Source organism: Alligator sinensis, unplaced genomic scaffold, assembly GCF_000455745.1.
Source record: "Alligator sinensis unplaced genomic scaffold, ASM45574v1 scaffold899_1, whole genome shotgun sequence".
Lineage (NCBI taxonomy): Eukaryota > Metazoa > Chordata > Crocodylia > Alligatoridae > Alligator > Alligator sinensis.
In genome coordinates, this window is record NW_005842614.1 from 219,419 (window position 1) to 239,732 (window position 20,314).

Here is a 20,314-nt window from a genome sequence, read left to right on the forward strand (position 1 = left end):
TCCTCTAAGCCCAAAGGGAGGTAATCCCTACATGGATCAAAGAGGGTAAGAGGGCGCAAAGGTCCCCGTGGCTCACCAAAAGCATCCGGAAACGTCTCCAAGCTAAAAAGGAGGTGTACACACATTGGAAGGGAGGGGCCATCACCAGGGAGGACTATACCCCGGTTGCTCGGGACTGTAGGGGGACGGTCACCAAGGTGGAGATGAAACTGGGACTAGCTACCCGGATCAAAGACAAGAAGTCCTTTTTTAAATACATAGGGGGTAAAAAGTAGGTACCAAGCAACATGGGGCCTCTGCAGGACATGCTAAGAAATCTGGTTGTCACACCAGACAGCAAAGCTAACCTATTTAACAATTTCTTTGCCTCCATTTTTCTGAGCAGGGACTGGGTCATTCCCCACCACTGGGACCCCCGTAGGCCTCAGGGGAGGTGCACCCAGGCCTAGGGTCAGTGAGGACCTAGTCAGGGAACTTCTGGAGGAGCTGGACGTATTTAAATCAGCTGGTCCTGACGATCTCCACCCCATCGTGCTGAGGGAATTAGCAGAGGTCATTGCGGGACCCATGGCATGGCTTTACGAGCACTCATGGTGCTCTGGCGATGTGCCGGAGGACTGGAAAAGGGCCAATGTGGTTCCCATTTTCAAAAAAGGGAGGAAGGAGGACCCAGGAAACTATAGGCTTGTTAGTCTTACCTCGGTCCTGGGGAAGCTTTTTGAGAAAATTATCCTGGTGCATGTACGCGAGGGGCCAGCAGGGGAGATTATGCTTAGGGGCAACCAATATGGGTTCATTAGAGGTAGGTCGTGTCAGACCAACCTGGTGGCCTTCTATGACCAGGTCACCAAATCCCTGGATGCAGGTGTCGCGGTGGATATAGTCTTTCTGGACTTTAGGAAAGCCTTCAACATGGTCTCTCACACCATTCTCATTGAAAAACTAGGAGACTGTGGTGTCGATGCCTACACAGTCAGATGGGTCACTAGTTGGCTGGAGGGCTGCACCCAGAGAGTGGTGGTGGACGGATTCTATTCAATCTGGAGGGATGTGGGCAGTGGGGTCCCCCCAAGGCTTGGTCCTCGGGCCCGCACTGTTCAGCATCTTCCTCAGCAACTTGGACAAGGGGGTAAAAAGCACCCTGTTCAAATTTGCAGATGACACTAAGACGTGGGGAGAAGCGGGCACGCTAGAAGGAAGGAATAGGCTGCAATCAGATCTGGACAGGCTACAGGGGTGGGAAGATGAAAACAGGATGGGTTTCAACACTGACAAGTGCAAGGTACTGCACCTGGGGAGGAAGGACCAGCAGCATACCTACAGGCTGGGGAACTCCCTTCTCATCAGTGCAGAGGCAGAAAAGGATCTTGGAGTTACTATTGATGCCAAAATGAACATGGGCCGACAGTGTGGGGACACGGTCAGGAAGGCCAACCACACCTCATCATGCATCCACAGATGCATCATGAGCAGGTCCAAGGAGGTGATCCTCCCCCTCTATGCAACACTGGTCAGTCCGCAGTTGGAGTACTGCATCCAGTTCTGGGCGCCGCGCTTCAGGACGGATGTGGACAGCATTGTGAGGGTCCAGAGGAGGGCCACTTGCATGATCAGGGAGCAGCAAGGCAGGCCCTACGAGGAGAGGCTAAGGGACCTGAACCTGTTCAGCCTCCACAAGAGAAGGCTGAGGGGGGATCTAGTGGCCGTTTACAAACTAGTCAGAAGGGACCAGCAGGCATTGGGGGAGTCCCTGTTCCCCCGAGCGCTACCAGGAGTGACAAGAAATAACAGTCACAAGCTGGCAGAGGGTAGATTCAGACTAGACATCAGGAGGCGCTACTTCACTGACAGGGCGGCTAGGATCTGGAACCAACTTCCAAGGGAAGTGGTGCTGGCTCCTACCCTGGGGGTCTTTAAAAGGAGGCTGGATGACCACCTAGCAGGGGTTGTTTGACCACAGTACTCTGTCCTGCCACGGCAGGGGTCGGACTTGATGATCTGCTCAGGTCCCTTCTGACCCTACCAACTATGAAACTATGAAGTCAGCTTTGTAAGCATACTTCCATGTACAGCATACAGGCAACAAAGAAGCCATCTCTCCATGTATGATGGCAAAGAAAAAATGGAGGTATGGCTGCAGCATGTGCTAGCAGACCCCTGCTAAACCAATCTAGCTAGCACAACAACCAGTGCCACCCAAGACACGTCAGCATTTGCAGGCTAGCAAGCAGGTTGCAAACCCTCTAGGGAGCCTAGGTACATACTCTGCTTGCTACCATGTGATAAAACCCATTGCACAGCATCTTCGCTGGTGGATAAAGTACACAGGGGTGCACTAGTATGTGCTTACACTCATATATTAATTTTGCTATGTGGATTCATTATGTAGCCTTTTCTGTTGTGAGAAAAGGACTGTGCTTGAGGAAGATGGCCCCATCTTCCCTGGAGGCTCTCTCTTGCTAGTGTATGCTCTCCTAGTTAGACTCCAAAGACTGGTAGATAACACTCCAATCTCTGCTTGCCACCTCTCTGATTCCCCACAGAACAACTATTCCTCTAGCAGCTCCATTTACTCTCATGCCTGACCTTGGGGCAATTAACTCAGTAGACAGTGCAGTCATTAAAAGGGGCCACACTGCTCCACTGTAAAGTTTGGCTTCGTGCACAGGAAGATTATCTTTTTCACAGGTCTTTGCCTTTCATGGGTACGTGTTTCTGCCCTCAGGAGAAAATATATAAACAACAAGCTAATTAGGTGGGAGCAATTAACACCAGGAGAGTCCAAGTGTATCAGGAGCAAGCCCTGCCTCTTCAGTAGCATTACAGTTGAGCTTTGGGAGTCTGATACTTCACTCAAGGAATGAAGCAAACAAAGCATGCCCACTAGTATTCTCCTGCTTCTTTCTCTTTCTCTGGTCCAGAAAGTTGCTGTAACTTGGGGATCTGTTTATCCTGGATGATACATCCTTATGTCTCTCAGGTTCAGTGGGCCCCTGGCTACTCCCCCCCCTACACACACACTCACCCACACCAGTTTTTACCTGTGCTGAATGTGATGGGCTGTCTTGAATCCTGGCACCAGAGGACATTCTTTGCAAACCTATTATTCCTTTGATGCTGGCTAGCCATAGAGGCTGTGTTGGGGTTGCACTCATCCCTAAGGGCCCTGCTGCAGCATGCTGTGATAGTGCACATGCGATGATGCCAGGATACACAACTCAAAGAGGACCAGTGGAAGAACAAGATCCAAAAGGTGGTTACATAGGGGAATATTATACCACCATGAGTCCCAACGGGACTAGCTAAAAAGCATGGGCACTTGCTGTGAGCAAGGCAGAGCCAAACTCAAAGGACAGGGTGTACTGTAGAGCACAGCGAGTGCCTTTGGATATGCTGCCTCACCTTGGTGCATCCTGCTTCAGTCATGGATCAAAGAATCTCCACCTGCCCCTAAGTCCAATTCCCCCTTTTCCTCATTCTCTACCTATTCCCCTTCTGTGTCACCAATCTACGCTGTCACTGAGGGCAGGCCAAGAAGCTGACACTACAATTTTGGGGTGATGTCCAGCCAAGGGAAATGCCATGAGAAAATCAAGGGAAGAACTCCCTAGCCATGAGATGGCCCTGGGGTGGAACAGGCTCCCAGGAGAAGAGGCAGCAGTGCCTGCTGCCAGAGTGATTTAAGAAAAAGGGCTGGGAAACCATAAGTAGGATGGCCCCTGGGAAGCTGTGGGGGCTGAGGAGGAAGCCCAAGGGGACCTCTGAGGATGTTTCCATTTCTGACTACTATGATGCTGGGTTTCAGCTGCTGTCTCCTTGCTCACCTACACTTGGCATTGCTTCTGCCTCTGAAGAGCTGTGCAGCTGGGAGCAGCAGCCCCTCGGCAGAAGTTTTGGAGGTCATGGTGTGAGGCGTGTTCCACTTTCCCAACCCCATTAATACATCAGTCTTTGGCAGAGTGCTTTTCCCAGAGCTGAGCAGGTGCAGAGGTGACTGGGGAAGGGTGTGAACGATGAGACATGCTTAACAGCTTCACAGCTTGCTTCCACAGCAGACAGATTGCTTCTGCTGCCGTTTGTGGGCACCTGTGTGTAAAATGGCAAAGGGACGGGGGAGATGGAAGCTTCATCTGCAGGCCAGACAGGAAACATTTCCCCCACTCTGGAAACACTACAACAAGGCCCGTTTACAAGCAACAGGACTTATGTATATGCAGCAACAATGAGAGTATTGGCATATCATGGAGAAAGGGGACGGATGTGTGGAGATGCACAGGCTTCCCCCTTGCCAGTTCCATCACGACCTCTCCCCACCCCCCAAATAGGTAACGGACTACCCCGGCTAGAATACATTCTGCCAACACATGGATCCATCTCCCAGATCCTTTTGATTTCTTGCTTCTGCAAGGCCCTTCAGCCACACCCTGGTGGAACGGATCACAATATCCATCCAACGCTACCCTTTTTTCTGGTGTGTGGCAGACACTGAGGCTTCACATCATCACCCATCATCCCCAAGCTGGGGAGATACTGGCAAAAGTCCTTGTATCCACTCCAGCTACCATCTCCTTCCTTACGGAAGGGTTGCAATGCTCAACCTAAGACCACCAGAAACATACACAGGAGAGCCACTCATGAACCTCTATAATGGGCTATCAAAAAAGCATCTCTCTGCTATGGAACTGCTCTCTCCTCAGTCAGAGGTTGCAACACTTTCTCTGCCACAGCCTCATGGCATGATGGAAACAGAGTAGTGGCAATGCCCTTCCACACACACACACACACACACACACACACACACACACACACACACACACACACACACCGCTCTCCCACAATGCTGCGTCTCTCCCATGCCTGCCACAACTGCCATTAGCATTTATCCTTGTCCATTTTCTCTCTTTTTTCTAACCATTTACCCCTGACTGTCATCTGTCTCCTTGAGCTCTCCTCCACCCGTTCGCATGACCGCTCAGCCTTTCCAAGCCCTAACTTGCTCAGAAACTACAAACTGTTTCTCATGAGGGACACCCAGCAGCACTATAGGAACAGAAGGTAGATGGGGTTAACAGACTGCAGCCTATTCCTGCTCTCCTGTATTGCTTCTGCAGCTGGACAAAGGACCAGGGAAGAAAGCTGGAAGGCTTCCAAAGAGCTACCTGCTGATTTACCTGTAGCAACAGAAGCATGTCCACAGCCAAGAGGACCTGAGGGTCAACTGCTGAAGCTACTGTTCTTCTTTCCCATCTTGCACCAAGCTAGTGTCCCTGGAGCGGGGAACTAGGTTGGGAAACACTGACTCAGATGGTCTAAATTGATGTAACATGCACTGCAATAGGAACCAGTCACTTTTCTACAAGCTCTGTTGATTGGTGATATATTCTCCCAACAGCCATTCCCCCAAGGCCAGTGCTACTGAGCAAGGGACCATCTCCAACAGCTATTAAATCAAGGTTGGCAATGTTCTGGGGCCAAATGTCAAAAAAACCCGCAACCTCAACATGAAAGATGGTACCATGATGGGGAAGATGGCAGGAATCCTCAAGGGGCCAATGCTTGTTGTGGCAGCACAGTCCTAGTCCCTTCCCCACTGTGCTCCCTGAGGCATGTGTGCAGCCACCACCGGCAATGAGCTGGGCTGGGGCTCTGGACCCTAGTGCAGCTGCTTACAGCCCTGTGGCTGCCTGCTGCAAGCAGCGCAGGCTTTGGGCAGGACCCTGATGCCCACGTTGAAGCCGGGGCTGCTTGCCACCTGCGAACAGCCCAGGCTCTGACCAGGTTTTATGGTGGGCAGCAGCAGCCTACCCAGCGCTGGGACCAACTGTGGCGTGCCAAGAAAAATGGCTTAAAGTGCCATGTTCTGGCACATGTGCCAGGGGTTGCCGACCCCTGCATTAAATTGATGGTTACCAGCAGGTCCTCCATCAGCTCTGAACTTAGACTCAAGGCAAATGAAGAAGCCAACCAAGTTCCAAGACTTAGAAACAGGCTGACATTTCTATCTATACTGTCCTGTTTTGAGGTATAAAAATATCTGCAGTTAGAAGGGGGCAGTACTCCCCAGACAGCTTTAAATTAGTTAATATGATCGTGTTAGCAGAATGCCTGATTCAGACCTCCCCTGGTACTGACTCCTAGAAAACTGTAAGAAGTAGGGAAAAGCACCTGATGTATGAGTCAGATGCTGCTGGGAGAGCTGAAGTAAAGCTGTAATGCAGGCTCTTTGTCTGCTTATTCAGAACCCTCCGCAAAACAGTACCGTGTAAAGTCCTGGATTGATTTGGTTTCATTCCCCTCCTCTCTGCAAAGTATTCTGGCAATTTCCCTTACTTGTCTTATCGCATAAAAGACAAACAAAACAAGCACTGGCTTCTGAATAGGACACACGCACCACACAACCGGTGGAGTCCAATTTGCGGTCTGAGATGCATCGGAAATTCTTGCTGCAGCCACCATTGTCCTTGGAGCAATCCCGAACTGGTCCGAATGAATCCAGGAGAACCTCCAGGCTATCAAAGGAGGAGGAGGTCATCAGTTCTTCCCTGCAAGAAGAGGAAAAGCTACATATTAAGGAACCTGGGCCCTTGAACATAGTATGTTTCATTCCACTCGTTATAAAGTGCTAATGAGTACAGACACCACAAGCCACATTCACACATACAATAGCACACATTTGCACCTTCTGTGATACACAGCTGCGTGGCCATTTTTGGTACAAAAATACACTGATGGCAAGTGCCAATTTGACTGCTACACTCCCAATATGCAACTGGCCCCTCTGCTATTTGCTGGCACATATATATATAATGCATATTACAGAAATTACTGTAAGTGCAATTGCTTGCAGTTGCAAGTGCAATACTCAATGCTGTTGAAACACGACCCCAAGAAGTTTCAGTCCCTTGTAGTCTAGACTGTAAAAAAACCCTATTAAGCTGACTAGCTTTAACCCCTATGAGCTGACAATCAAGACAGACCCAAGGGGTAGATTTGGAAGAATATGAAAACCAATAGGGAACAAAAAAATGATCTTTGGAAGGTTAGCTCTAGTGTGTAAGCAAACATGGCACTGGAGACCACGATCTGAATAAGGTACTAAACTCTCTCCAAGAAACATGCATGTAAAAGGTGGTCTGACGTACACAATACAGCCCTTATGCAAAGTCCCCTGAGAAAAGTGGAGAAACTCTCATCAACTTCTATAAGTTATAAGGCACAGCCCACATCCCGGATGTCTTTATGGAACAGGCAGCTGCACTGGAGGAGAACAATGCTATGGTTCCTCCAGTGCCAAATCCTGCCTTGTCCATTTGAGCCCCACCTTCCACCCCACATTACTATGGCACTCTTAGCTTCTGCTGCCTCCAGCTCAAGGACATACGCACCTGACCTCCACCGCATCCTCCATCACTGTCATGTCCGTTTTGCATTTGGCAGAGGGGTTGATGGCCAGCTCAGCAGGTGGAATCACAAAGCTCTTGCTCAGAGGCAGCCACATCCCTTCCCCCAGGGTGTAGGTGAACCTGCCAAGCAGCACACAGAGACCAGGGTAAGAACCAATGACTAGAAAAGTGTAGCAACTCCCTCCTACATTCAACCAGAGCAGGAAGGTGAGTGCATGCAAAGACAGGAAACACTGACTGACACTCCTGCTAAAGCCTGCCCATTGCAGCAGCTGGATAGGCTTCAGATACAGTTCTAACCCCAGCACCTGCATGGGAAGGAAAACCTGGATATCTACCAAAGTGTTATAAAGCATCTACTCTCACAACGGCTTCACATGGTAGGTGAGTGCTTCCATTTCCTGGGTAGGGAACTTGGAAATAAGACAGATGAAGTGATATGCCCAAGAAGATCCAGAAAGTTGGTGGCTGAGCTGGAAATTGAACCCAGATCTTTGGAGCATGCATCATATGCATTGTCCCTTAGATCTTCCTTTCTATCTCCCAAGGCAGGCTAGGTACATTGTGAAAGGGTACAGGCTCTTTGCTTTATTATGGAGTTTGTAGCACCTAAAAACTACAAGAGGCGGGGAGGGGGGAGAGGAAGGGGAAGGGGAAGAAAGTTTGAGAAGGAACAGGAGCAGGAGAACACAAATGGTGCATTGTAATCAATGTGCTAGACTAGGACTCTGGTAATGCAGGTTCAGCTGCCAGGTCTCCCAAGGACTGACACCCTGTATGAGTCACTGAGGCTGGGATCTCTAAGTAAGTCAGTGGAAGACTCCAAATACTATTGAAGGCAGGTAACTATTTCCTTTGGAAATCCCAGTCTCAGTCTCTCTAAGAGTTCCTCATCTACAAAATGGGGTTAAACAATTCTTCATGTAGCTAGTTAGATTGCAAGCTTTCAAGGCCAGCTGTCTAAACTGTGCCAAGTGAAGCCTGATCCTGACAGGGGCTCCTATTGTATTTCACACAGGCAGAAGGTAGGGCAGGGTGGCACCTGAGTGACTAAATGGTTCAGAGGCATGAACTTCTGTAGGCAATAACTTTTGTCAGATACTATGAATGGAGAGATGCCCCATCTGTGCGCCTGGGGAGCTGCAGCCCTGCCTCCCTGCCCCAAAATAAACCAATCCATCAGTGTTCTGGCAGGGAGCTTAAGGGAACAGCGAGAGATTATTCTTTTATTTATTCACTCATTTCAAAGGAGTTCAATCATTCTGTGCTCAGTGTGTCCTAGAGCCAGTGAGATAAAAGCCAGCCTAGGTGGATATGAGCACAGGGGCTGCAGGAGGACCAGCTATTCACCCTGACTACACAAAAGGGAGCAGCAGTGGGCAGGTGCAAATGCTGAATGAGAAAAACCAGACCCATGTGAGCAACACATTGAGCATGTCAGTACACACGGGACCATGTCTCTTTGTTCCTTCCACCTCTTCCCGTACCCCCAAGCACCCAGATGCTACTTGGATTCAGTACAAAATAAAGGAGACATTTATTGTTGCAAGAGCTTCCTCCTGCTTCAGGGCCTAACCCATGCTTACACGGATAGATATCAGAAGGAACCACTTCATGGGGGCACGATATCCTAAGATTAGACATCACAGGAGCTCTTACTCAAAAGCAACTGGTGCCCACCACTGGCAAAAACGCTACCCTGGAGTAAAAATGTGCTACTGTTTAGCAGGGGTGTAGGAACCTACTGTTTAGCAATTCCTATGTTCCCCAGCAGAGGGCAACATGACTGCACAGAAGCAGTCAGGGGTCCCAGCCAAGAGCCATTCAGCTAGTTACAGAGATGGCATATCATCCTGTTCCAGAGGAACAATCATACGCTCTGCCTCGGAGAGACAGCAGGTATAGGATGTTGCTGTTAACAATTCTGCTTATTTCCAGAACAAAGGAGAATGCTGGCACTGCAGGTTTTTCCTGCCACCCTGGACAGATCTCTCCCATAATAAAAGAGGGAAGTCCAGTGTCCATCACCCATTCAGCTGGCAGTCTCTGCAGAGCCTGCTCCCTGTATGGGTTTGGGTGAACAGTGTGTCCTCTGTGGGGAGGGTTCTTCTTTTTGGTAATAGTTTCTTTTCCCACTACGTGAGAAATCTAAGAGCACTGAAGTCCCCTAGGACCATGGGCCCTGAATGCCTGGACCAAAATTCTCCATAGTGGCATCAAATTGTGATATTAAAGAATAACCTATTTTCCTGCCCTCTGGCATGCTAGCCAATCCCTGCTGGCTAAACCCACTTGCTCCCCAGACTCTGGCCAAAGGAAGAGACCTAGGCCAAGCCTAGATGCACTTGACAGACCACCTGAGCAATGAGACAGCAGAGAAAATGCTGAGACCCACTCAGAATAAAAGCCAAACTCCCACAGGCTGGAGAATCCCCCCAGGAAGGGAGCAGCCTATATATACTGGTAGGGGACAGAGTAAGCTCTACAAAAGTGCCCCCTGATGCCAGAATGGGTGCAACAGGATGACAGGAGTACATCATGCAGCGCTGGAGGCATATGCTTTGTGGACAGGCATATGCTTTGTGGACCCGAGCTGCGTGTATATAGTACCTCCCTCATTCCCATGCTGGAAGCAAACTGTCGCATCCCGCCCGTTGCTCCCAGCGGCAAGCCAGCAATGTGACAGTGCACTGAGAAAAAGCAACATGCACAGGATCAATGAATATTCAGGGAGCTAGGAGGCATCATGCTGGGTCCTAGGGGAGCTAAATACTCAGCTAATGAGGTCCCAGCAGTCGCTGGCACCTCTGATTCTGCTGGAGTGGAAGCATATGAGATAATTGCCTTGTGCCATCGCTGCTACAGTGGTTTGGAGGAAGCCATTCCAAGTAGCAGGCTCGTCATTAGACGCCGGCTCAGTGTTTATAAACCGTTTTTCCCTTCCAAAGAGATGCATGTAAAAAGGTGGAGGAGTAGGAGAAGGATGGAAATGGAGGAAAAGTGGGGCAAAACTGTGGGAAAAGAGCAGCATGTTCAATTAAGGGAACAATTACAATAGTTTTCCTAGCTTTCTTCATTGCAGGTGCTTTACAGAGCCCTACATTATTATTACTATCCTCTTCTTGCCAATGGAGGAACTGAGGCATGTTGAAGGAAAGAGATTTGTCCAGATTCACAGAAGGATTCAGTGGCATATAGACAAGCAAAACCCAGGCTCCTTTTTTCTACCCACTGCTGCCCCTTCCAAGTGCTCACAACCCTGATCTGCTACCTCATCCAGTACCAGCAGGTATCCTCTGCTATTTTCTTTATTCCCCACCACCCCACTTCTTATTGTTCCTCTCCCATTCTTGTGCACACTTGTTAATGCATGCGAATTGTGAATGAAAATACCTCTAAAAAGGAGATATGGAAGAAGTGGAAAAGGAGAGAAAGCAAGGCCTTCCAGAGGCCATGCCTTGCTAAGGGCAACTCCTGAGGTCCCTAATCAGGCCCCTCTTCCCCTTGGGCCAACCTCAGAAGTGCTTTCTGGAGAAATATTCCATCTTCATCTGGCTGACCTGTACAGGAGTGTCACCTGTGCAATGGCCAAACAGAAAAAAAGGACTTCAAGGTGTGGTTTTCCGTGTCCGCTGTGGAACGAGTGAGGTCTAGGCATGAGAGATACCCACCTTGGAGGAGCGTGTGTGTGGAAATGAACCCAGCAGGAGGGAACCTGAAAGGCAGGAATTCCTCAGCACAAGAAAAAACACTTGTGCAACCATGTACTAGGGAAACAGAAGCAGGAATTTTTCAGAGCTACAAAGGCAGGGCCCAGATAGAATAGTAAAAAAACAAATAATGCATGAGCAGAACAGCTTCATGTGCAAACCTAATCAGCTCTACCCCAAACCACACCCTGCCTGCCTTCAACTGGAGACACATGTAGGTACCCCCACAATAACTCACTTCAGTCAGTGCATTAGTGTTTTTAACAAAGCAACTTTGATGTGGCTGAAGAAGATCCATCAGTCCAGTCAAAACAGGCCACAATGCTATTCACATTTGGCCAAGCCGCTCTCTCCTTCTAATGCTTCCACAGCATCACAGGATTGCACAGACACAAGGAAGGGGATCTATTGTTGGATGCAAGACTGATGCTGGCCGACGGAATCTGGCTGGGACCCTTAAAAAAACCAAACATACTTACCTAAATATCTTATCAGAAGGCTGCTCTCCCAGTACCAAGTCAAATCCGCGCTGGAATATTGTGTATGGCCAAGGCCTAGATGGAAAATAAATACATGCATAAATAAAAACCTATGCATTGTATTGTGCAATACAGGTCAAAGTGCCCTCAGGGGACTGAGTGCAAGCTCATGTGCAGCTATGAATACTAGCTGTGACATCCACATCTGATGGCTTCAAGATCACAATTATAGTCCGAGGTGTACTCTTTGTACACCCACAGGTCACTTCCTTGTTAATGAAATACAGTCACTCTGGGGGCTCCTCTTTAACAGAGCACATCAGCACCCTACAATGTTTTCTTGCACCACTGTGGAACACCGATTGACCAACACCATAATGCAGGGCGCTGTGGAGGAAAAGAGAAAAAGAGGCAGATCCAAGAAGAGCTGGGGAACCAGTATCAAGCACTGGATGGGGCTTCAGTTGACAGAGTGCACAAAGCTAGCAGAGTAGAGGAGGGTTGTTACAGCATCTAAGGTGCCCCAATGGTCACAGCGGCCTTGGGACTGACTTCACGTGACTTGATTGACATGCGCTCCCAGGAAAGACACCTACCTATGCTGGGCTTTTGCTGTCTGTATCCCATCCCAACACTGACCTAAACTGAACCCCTTCTTCTGATCTTGCCAGCAGCTTTGAGGAGGCAAACCCCTGTGCCTGCCTGGAGCCACAAAGACTTTAATTTCATTGCACGTCTTTTTATCTTGTATGACTGAGCAGTTTAAAAAGAGGCGGGGGGCAGCTCAAGTGGCATTCTCTGTGCCATCTTCCATTTTACTGTACTGCAGGCAAAACACCAGCACATTCGAGGAATCGTTTAGAACTTTCTCTCCACTAACAGACCATGCTCTGCAATCACGGTTGCACAGCAGCATAGTCCCAGATTTTTTGCTACCCACCCATTAGCCCAAATAGAACAGGGAAAACAAAATTTTAAATGACACATTTTCTTGTTGATGAAAATAAATAGATTTGGGCCAACCAAAATGTTTTGGGAATGTGTGACAAATTCCAATTGTTTGGGGTAAAACAATCCCCCATAAAATCCCACCCTCCACCCCACCCCCTGAAAATTAAATCTTTTCATTTCAATATTTCTAAAACAAAATCTTTCAGTTTCACTTTGCAAGAATATCTCGTAGTTAAACTTACTTTAAATTTAAAAAAATCCCAAGCTAGAAAGCTAAAGCAATATTTCCTTAAGCATATGCTTGACTTTTCATTTTGACATAAAATTGAGAATTTACATTTTAGCTCCACCAAAAATATATATTTTTTCTTTATAGATTGTTTTGCATTTTGCCCAGTCAACTGAAAAAAAGGATCAATTGCCACACGCACAGCTCTATTCCCCCCAAAACTTACATCACCATGTACCCCTCACAGTATCACTTCTTCAAAATGTCTGGACTCTCCGAAGAGGGGAAAAAGCACATAAGCAATAAAGGAAGAAGTTCCAGTTAGAGCATAAATCTGTTTCATTAAAATTCCTGGCTAGCAGATGTTCAGAGGCACCCCACAAAAGTATTTGTGCTCTGGCAGAAACAGCCTTGATGTTCAAGGAGAAGTAACATAGCAGCACACACTGCGTTATTGATTTCAATATTCTTTGTGAAGAGATGGCTTGACCTTTAGAAGGCTCATTTATGGCTACAAACAGAGAAGGGGTTGAGCCAAATGGTTTGGTCTCGTCAATATAATGAAGCAAAATCCTGGGTACCTCTACTGTGAGTAATTTTTTTTCTTGCAGAGCCAAGTGTGGTGATTTGTGGAAGATATATAGATTTATCAGCTGGTTTAGATCAAAATCTGAGACTATTTTAAGGTATGAACAATGAATAACATATTGTCCCTATAAAATATCCAGCACAGGGGTTCAAATAACAAGTGCCTGATGCTCTCTTACTCTCCTAGTCAGTGGCAATATAAGCCCCTCTAACTCCTCCCCTTCTGAGTCAGGAAATATTGTTTTGCAGAGAATTCCTGTAGTTTGCTGCATGGAGTTGCAATGAGGCAGATGGCTTGGCTCTTTGCCTCCAAGGGATGTGGGCTTCTGGAGTCCTGGTCTGCAGGGGCACTTTTCCTCAACTTTGATTTTTCCTGCAATGCCACATCTACCAATCCTGAACCTGGGTGGACCTGAACCTGAGTCAGGGAAGAGGTGGGTATGGCAGCCCCATGAGGATGACTCTCCACCCTTGTGCAGACCAAGTATGCTGCTGTTCCTCCCCTGTTCACAGTTCTCTGGGTGCTGGCAAAGGATATACTTACTATCAGTGGTCTGGATAGAGAGGAAGAGCAAACTCCCCTCTTTCTGGACTTATGGCAGGGAGATCTCTTGCAGGAGACTTGAGATGACTGTCCCTTATAGCACCAGGGCATCTGGGGTGAGATCTTAAAGGATACTGGCCCCGCTGTGGCTGGCTTGGTTCAATACCAGGCATTTCTACTGCGGTGGTGCCTTGGTAGAGGAAGCTCCCATAATGGCTCCAGAGCTGCTCACAGATGATAAAGAGTACACATTCCTGCCAAACATCAGGAAGCCACTTGTTCCAGTGACAGGTGCAAGGTGCACTGCCCATTTTTTTTCTTTATGGGCAAGGGGAGAGAGATGGGATATCCAAAAAAATCAAGAATTAAGGATGGTGAAGTAGGTTTTATTTACTAACCTAATCTAGAAGAGAAGCCTGGAGAGAAACAGCAGGCTAGAAACCCAGAATCCAAGCTCTCAGTCCTATAGGATCTAGGCAGGAGATGATAGACAGGACCCATGCGCCATCCCATAAGGGATGCGATAACTAAAATTTAACCTTGTGGACAGGGGATGCATGTGCCTCTACAGTGGGATCCATACAATATATACCTGAAGAATGCCGATTCAAATCTGCTATCCACATAAACTGAGCAGACTGGTCAAAAACCACACAAACTTGTGCAATTCAGAACTGTGTTCACAGAGGACGTGTCTATACGAGACGCTTTAAGGAAAGTGTCACCATGCACTTAATGTGTATTAGATTAGTCTAATATGCCATTTGCGGGTGCTGACAGAGACAAGTACTAGAAAATGGCGTATTAGTTTAATGCGGCATAGTGCACATGTAGACACTGGCTGGGAGCAATTTGCTCCTTGTCAGCTCAGGCAGCAGGGGGCCACAGCTGCCAAGCTCCAGGGAGTGGGGGGAGCTGTCCTGGAGTGAGGGACAGCTCCCGGCCATGCTGAGCTCAGGGTCACAGCCCAGCTTGACAGCACTGGCTTGGGGTGACGCAAAGTGCCCGAGCAACAGCAGCACCTTGCTCTGTATCCTCACTTTGCTTGCAGGTGGTAGAGGAGGTCAGGATGAACTTCCTGGATCAGTCTATCATCAAGAAAGGTAAGGAGGCATCTGCCCACTCAGCAACCTTGGACCCTGCTCCAGTCTCTGGGGCCAGCTCTCGGTGAGCGCCATCCTCTGTGTCTCGAGGTTGCTCTGCCTCTCAAGGAACTCAGCCGAGGGAGAGCAGCAATGAGCCAGGATCCCCCAGCCCATACCCCAGCTCCTGCCAGTGCCAGGCAAGGCAGGACCTATACCATGACTTGGGGGGATCCACTTCTCCCTGCTGACAGAGGAGGACAAGGCATCTGGGGGTGCTGTGCTGTGCTGTGCTGTGCTGTGCTGTGCAGCTATCTGCCAGCCCTGTGCATCTCTCCTAAGGCTCAGATCACACCAGCATCATCACAAACAGGGCTTGGGAGTTGCTGAAGCGAGGCTTCACCGCAGTCCCTCAGGCCAGGAGTGTGCAGCTAGGTCAGGCTGGGGAGGTGGGGTAGCTCGGCCTACTGCACAAGCCCTGGCTCCTCAAGGGGAAGGTGCTCGCCTAGAGACAGCCCCAGACGCTGATTTGACTGATCCAGCAAGTTAATTGTGGCCTCTTCCACTGCCTGCAAGCAAAGCAAAGAGAGAGAGATTAGGGCACTCCTGCTTGGGAACAGGGCATTGCCCAAAGACAGCGCTGCCAAGCTGGGCTGTAGTCCCAAGCTCCATGCAGCTGGGAACTGTCCACCACTCCAGGACAGCTCCTCCCTGCTCCCTGGAGTCCAGGTCTGACCCCTGTTCCCCCTGCCAGATGCGGGCTGGCCCCAGGGGACCCTGGAAGCAGAGCAGGGCAGGGGGGCAGAAGCAGCCCTGGACTGAACTGCTCCTGTCAGGAGCAAATTTGCTCCCAATGCAGGTGCACATTCAGATGTGTGCCTGGAAGCAGCTTAATATGCCTGAATTTTCTGCACAAAAAATTGCATATAGACACCCCAAAGGTACCAATATCAAGGGACTTGATAGCCTACAGCTGTTGAATTGACTGCACCTGGGATATTATGTCCATTTCTCAACAGAAAGATATTGACAAGATGGAGAGAATTCAGAAAACGGCAGTAAAAAAACAAGGGGTGCACTGATAAAGATTTTCTTGGCCAATACCCATTGCTGATTATTAACCAGCATATTGATCGATACTGATCTAATCACCGATTTACAGGAATGGACCTGGGCAGCGTGCAGAGCAGCTCTCTGCAGGTAAGGCTGTGTAGGATGAAGGGGCATGGGGGAGGGAAGGGGCATTGTGGGGGGGCAGATCAAGGCCCCCACGGTGAGGGAGGGAGTAGGGTTGGGGTGGGTGGTGAATGGGACCCTGGGACTGGAGCAGGGAGTGGGACAGAGTCATGGACTTGTCCCGGGGGCACAGGAGGTGGGGGCAAGGGCAGCTCCCTGCTGCTCAGCACACCCCCAGGAAGGCATGAGGGGGCATGTGCCCCCCTGAATTTGTGCACAGGGTGGAGATGGGTTGCCGCTTCGGGCTTGGGGTCAGGGCAGTGCCAGCCTCTTCCCAGTTGCGGGGCTGGGCTGGGACTGGGCTTGGAGGGGTGGGAGCGGGGCGGGCTCAGCTACATAGGGCAGATGATGGCAGTGGTGCTGGGAGGGGTGACTATGGGGGAGCTAAGGCAAATTTTGGGGTGGCTATAGCCCTTCCAAGCCCCCCCCCCACCACAGTGCTGACCCTGCATGGGGCATTTTGCTCTGCTGCCTTTCCCTTGGGAGCCCCAAGCCAGCTGCACAACCCCTGCCTACCCCACAGTGTGGGGCTCCCAACATAAAGCCAGCAAAGCAGAGTGCACCGAGCAGGGGCAGTGCTAGGGGTGGGTTGGGAGAGCTATAGCCACCCCAAAATTCACCTCAGCTCCCTCGTAGCCACCCCTCCCAGTGCCCCTGACACCCACCCTGTGCCCCACTCCCACCTGCTCTGAGCCCAGCCCAGCCCTGGCTCAGCCCCCCCCCACCAGTAAGAGGCTAGCGCTGCACCCCTGACCCCAAGCCCACAGTGGGCAGCCTGCCTCTCTTTCATTCACAAATCGGACCCAACCCCCCTCCCCACACATCCCGTGCCCCCTGGATGAGCCACCCACGGCTCTGTCCTGCTCCCCACCCCAGCCCCAGGGTCCCATTCACTGCCCTGGCTGGGCAGCACCCCCAGCCTCAGCCCCTGCCCCACTCCCTCCCTCACTGTGGGGGCCTTGATCTGCCTCACAATACCCCTTCTCTCCCCCAAGCCTCTTCCTCTTCACTGACTTACCTGCAGGGTGCTGCTCTGCATGCTGCCCAGCTGCATTACTGGTCATGTACATGGTGGCTGTGCACATACACGTGGTATCCAGGGGCCCCAGCCAGGAGGCATACTATTGCTGAGCCAGCGGCAAAACCGGAAGTGCATTTCTGCCAGCACTTCCAGTTTCGTGGCTGGAGCTCCCAGGGGGTGCATGGCCAATCTCAGGGGGTGCACGTGCACCCGCATGCACCCCCTACACATCACCAATGCATACTATATTTATCAGTGACATTATTGGCTACACCAAAGAAAGCTGATAGCCGATAATGTTAATTTTCCTTTTATTGGTGCCAATCCGATATGCGCCCGATATATTGGTGCACCTCTAAAAAAATAATAATAAGGGACTGAACGCATGGATTTAGGAATCGAGATTAAAAAGAGTTAGATAGATGTATCTTGGCTAAATGTCAGTAAGGGAGGATATAATAACAGTAAACAGATTAGGAGGAAGTGTAAACACAAACATGCAGAAGAATTATTCAGGCTGGCAGGAGAAGTTAAATTAAGGACAGAAAAAAGGGAAAAATGGATTAATAACAAGAAGGCCTTCTTGACAGTGGGGTCTTTGAACCTCCTATAGTCTCTCAAGGGAAGTGAAAGAAAAACTAATCCTTTGGACAGTAAAATGGCCTGGTCAAAGCACACAAGAAATGTCTGCCAAGGATCCATCCTACCCTGTGGCAAGAGCACAGGCTCAGTCTAAGTCTAAGTCCTTATACCAATTCCTACGATGCTTTAATAGATTATATGGCTTGACAGTCAAGCACTCAATGGGATGACAAGCCATTAATGGCATGAGGATGCATCTGCCCTTGCAGTGCTGCTTTACTAGGTGGAGTCACTGGCTAACCCACTGAAAGCGAACTTGGATTGTGGATGGCATCCTGGATCACCAAACACAGGAAGCTCAGATCACCTCCAACGACAGAAAAACAACCTATCTGTCTCCTACAAATCAGACCAGCCTTCAGAGAACCTGCAGAGCATCCCCAGACCTGGGAAGAAGCAGCATCAGAGCAGCAAGACTTTCTGATGATGATGACCTCCGCCACAGTATACCTGATTTTTACACTAGAGAAGGGGTATCAAATTCATCCCATGTCCTGAACTGGATTTGGGTTGCGCAGCTCCTCATGGGCCAGACCTATGGGGCAAATGGTGACTGCAGTGAGGCAACAGCACAGCCCTTGCTTGCCCATCTATCACCATGGGTCACGTACAGTGGAGTAGGCCCTATCTGAGCTACCCACGCACACGGAGGGGGGGGAGGTAGCTCTGGATGTCGGGGACCCACGACAATTGGGGGGGGACCGCCCCAATCTCCTGGCCCACCAGTAGTTCAGAGAGCTATATAGGGTGGCTCTGCAGGACAGGTCTGGTTCACAGGATGCAAGTTTGACACCCCTGGACTAGAGAAAGCAGCAGGAGTCACCTCCAATGGATTCTGGATCAGGTTCCCAGCCTCGCACCCCCGCTCTTATTCCAATACCCTTCAGTTAGGAATCACGTCCGAGAGAAGTGAGCTTGGAGCTGGACTGAGAATTCCAATCTGCTTCATCATGTTATGTTTGAATGCAACTAAGAACACTAAACATGGGGAAATGTTTTCCCTGATAGATGCTAAATAAGTGCTTTGCAGGAGACAAAACTCAAGGAATTTCTCTGGGGGCAATTTCAGCTCTATTGTGCAAAGCCTTTAATTTCTAATCTGAAGTTGTTGGGTCTTTTTAGCAGCAACAAAAAAAAAATTCTGATTGCAGGATTATACACCTCCATCTAATTTCCTTACCAGGTCACAATAGGATATTTATCAAGAGTGCTAGAACTGGAGGATTCCATTCAACCCATAGATCAGATTGGCTTGAATAAGGAAGGTGAGCTTTAGAACTAAAGGAATGCATTCTGCGTGTCTCATTGGTACCCTGAATACTTCACCATCTACAAGATGTCAATACTCCCACAGATGGTCTTTATTCTTCCTTCTCAGGAGTGCACCAGAGAGGGAACAAAAGGCGAGGCCTGGTATTGTTCCATAGAAATACTGGCTGGGAAACCATTATAAGAGCCACTCTTTATTTTGAGTGAATTTAATGCTGTGAAAGTGCTGGATTGACAGCCTTAAAGCCTGGATTCTTCTGTTTATCCACAGAGTGGGCATCTGCAATGCGGACTTTCCAACGCTGGACAGCCAAAAAGGCCCAACAGCCTGGAGGGGTACAAAGAAACATCTGTATCTAGGCCCATCAAATCCTTCGGTGAGGAGGAACACAGCACTAATTTGCCTGAACTCGGTGCTGATGAGGTAAAAAGCATTTTTCATCTTCCTTTTCTGACTAGGCAAAGTGCTGCAATTTCTGGACATACCTCTATGACAGCGGAAGGGAGGAGAGGAGGTCTGTAAATGAGAGGGGAGGAAAAGAAGTTTGAGTATCCCTTGTTGCAGGTAATATCTTCAAATAAATGAATACATGGATTGGGATTTTTAAAGGAATGCTACCTGAGATGCCAAACTCCCACCAGCATGAATGGGATATGATCATTGAACTCCCTTAGGCTTCTTTCCATATGCAAACCCTAAAGAATCAATCAATGAATAAGCCATCCCCATTCTTTATTTCCATCAGTTAGCACCTTCTCTTCACCTAGTACCCTGTAGAGCAAAACACTTCCTGGTCAGTCCTTGGCTAACACCCGCCTAGATGCAAAAAGGCATAAAATGATGGTGCTGAAGCAGGAAGCTGCTATGGAAGCAACTCATCTTGGAACACTCTTAAAGAAGCAGATAGTAGGACAATCCCAAGTTTTCTATGTAAATATGTCTGTGCAATAGGTGTTTCATTTCTGTTCCTGCTTCAATGAAGCCCTCCTAAGGAATAAGACAGACTATTCCATCATGCATCTTGCTTGTTTGGCTTCAGAGCTGAGTACCAGAGATTTCATCACTCTACATGTCTGTCTTTCAAACATTGTCTTTTGCCTCCCATTGTTCTGCAGCTTTGTTTTGCTCCCTCTTTCTTCTCCTTTTTACTATTTCTCTT

The 20,314-nt window shown here is 49.1% G+C and overlaps 1 protein-coding gene across 1 annotated transcript in view; it reads right to left on the reverse strand.

Annotated features, from left to right (window-relative positions):
* ASTN1 (astrotactin 1) overlaps positions 1-20,314 on the reverse strand; it is a gene marked incomplete at its 5' end in the record, with an annotated part of 224,136 nt that overhangs the window by 45,556 nt on the left and 158,266 nt on the right. Inside the window, 3 exons of the mRNA XM_025214997.1 lie at positions 6,392-6,542; positions 7,386-7,523; positions 11,593-11,667. Coding sequence (XP_025070782.1) covers positions 6,392-6,542; positions 7,386-7,523; positions 11,593-11,667 — 364 coding nt within the window. The remainder of the gene's footprint in view (positions 1-6,391; positions 6,543-7,385; positions 7,524-11,592; positions 11,668-20,314) is intronic.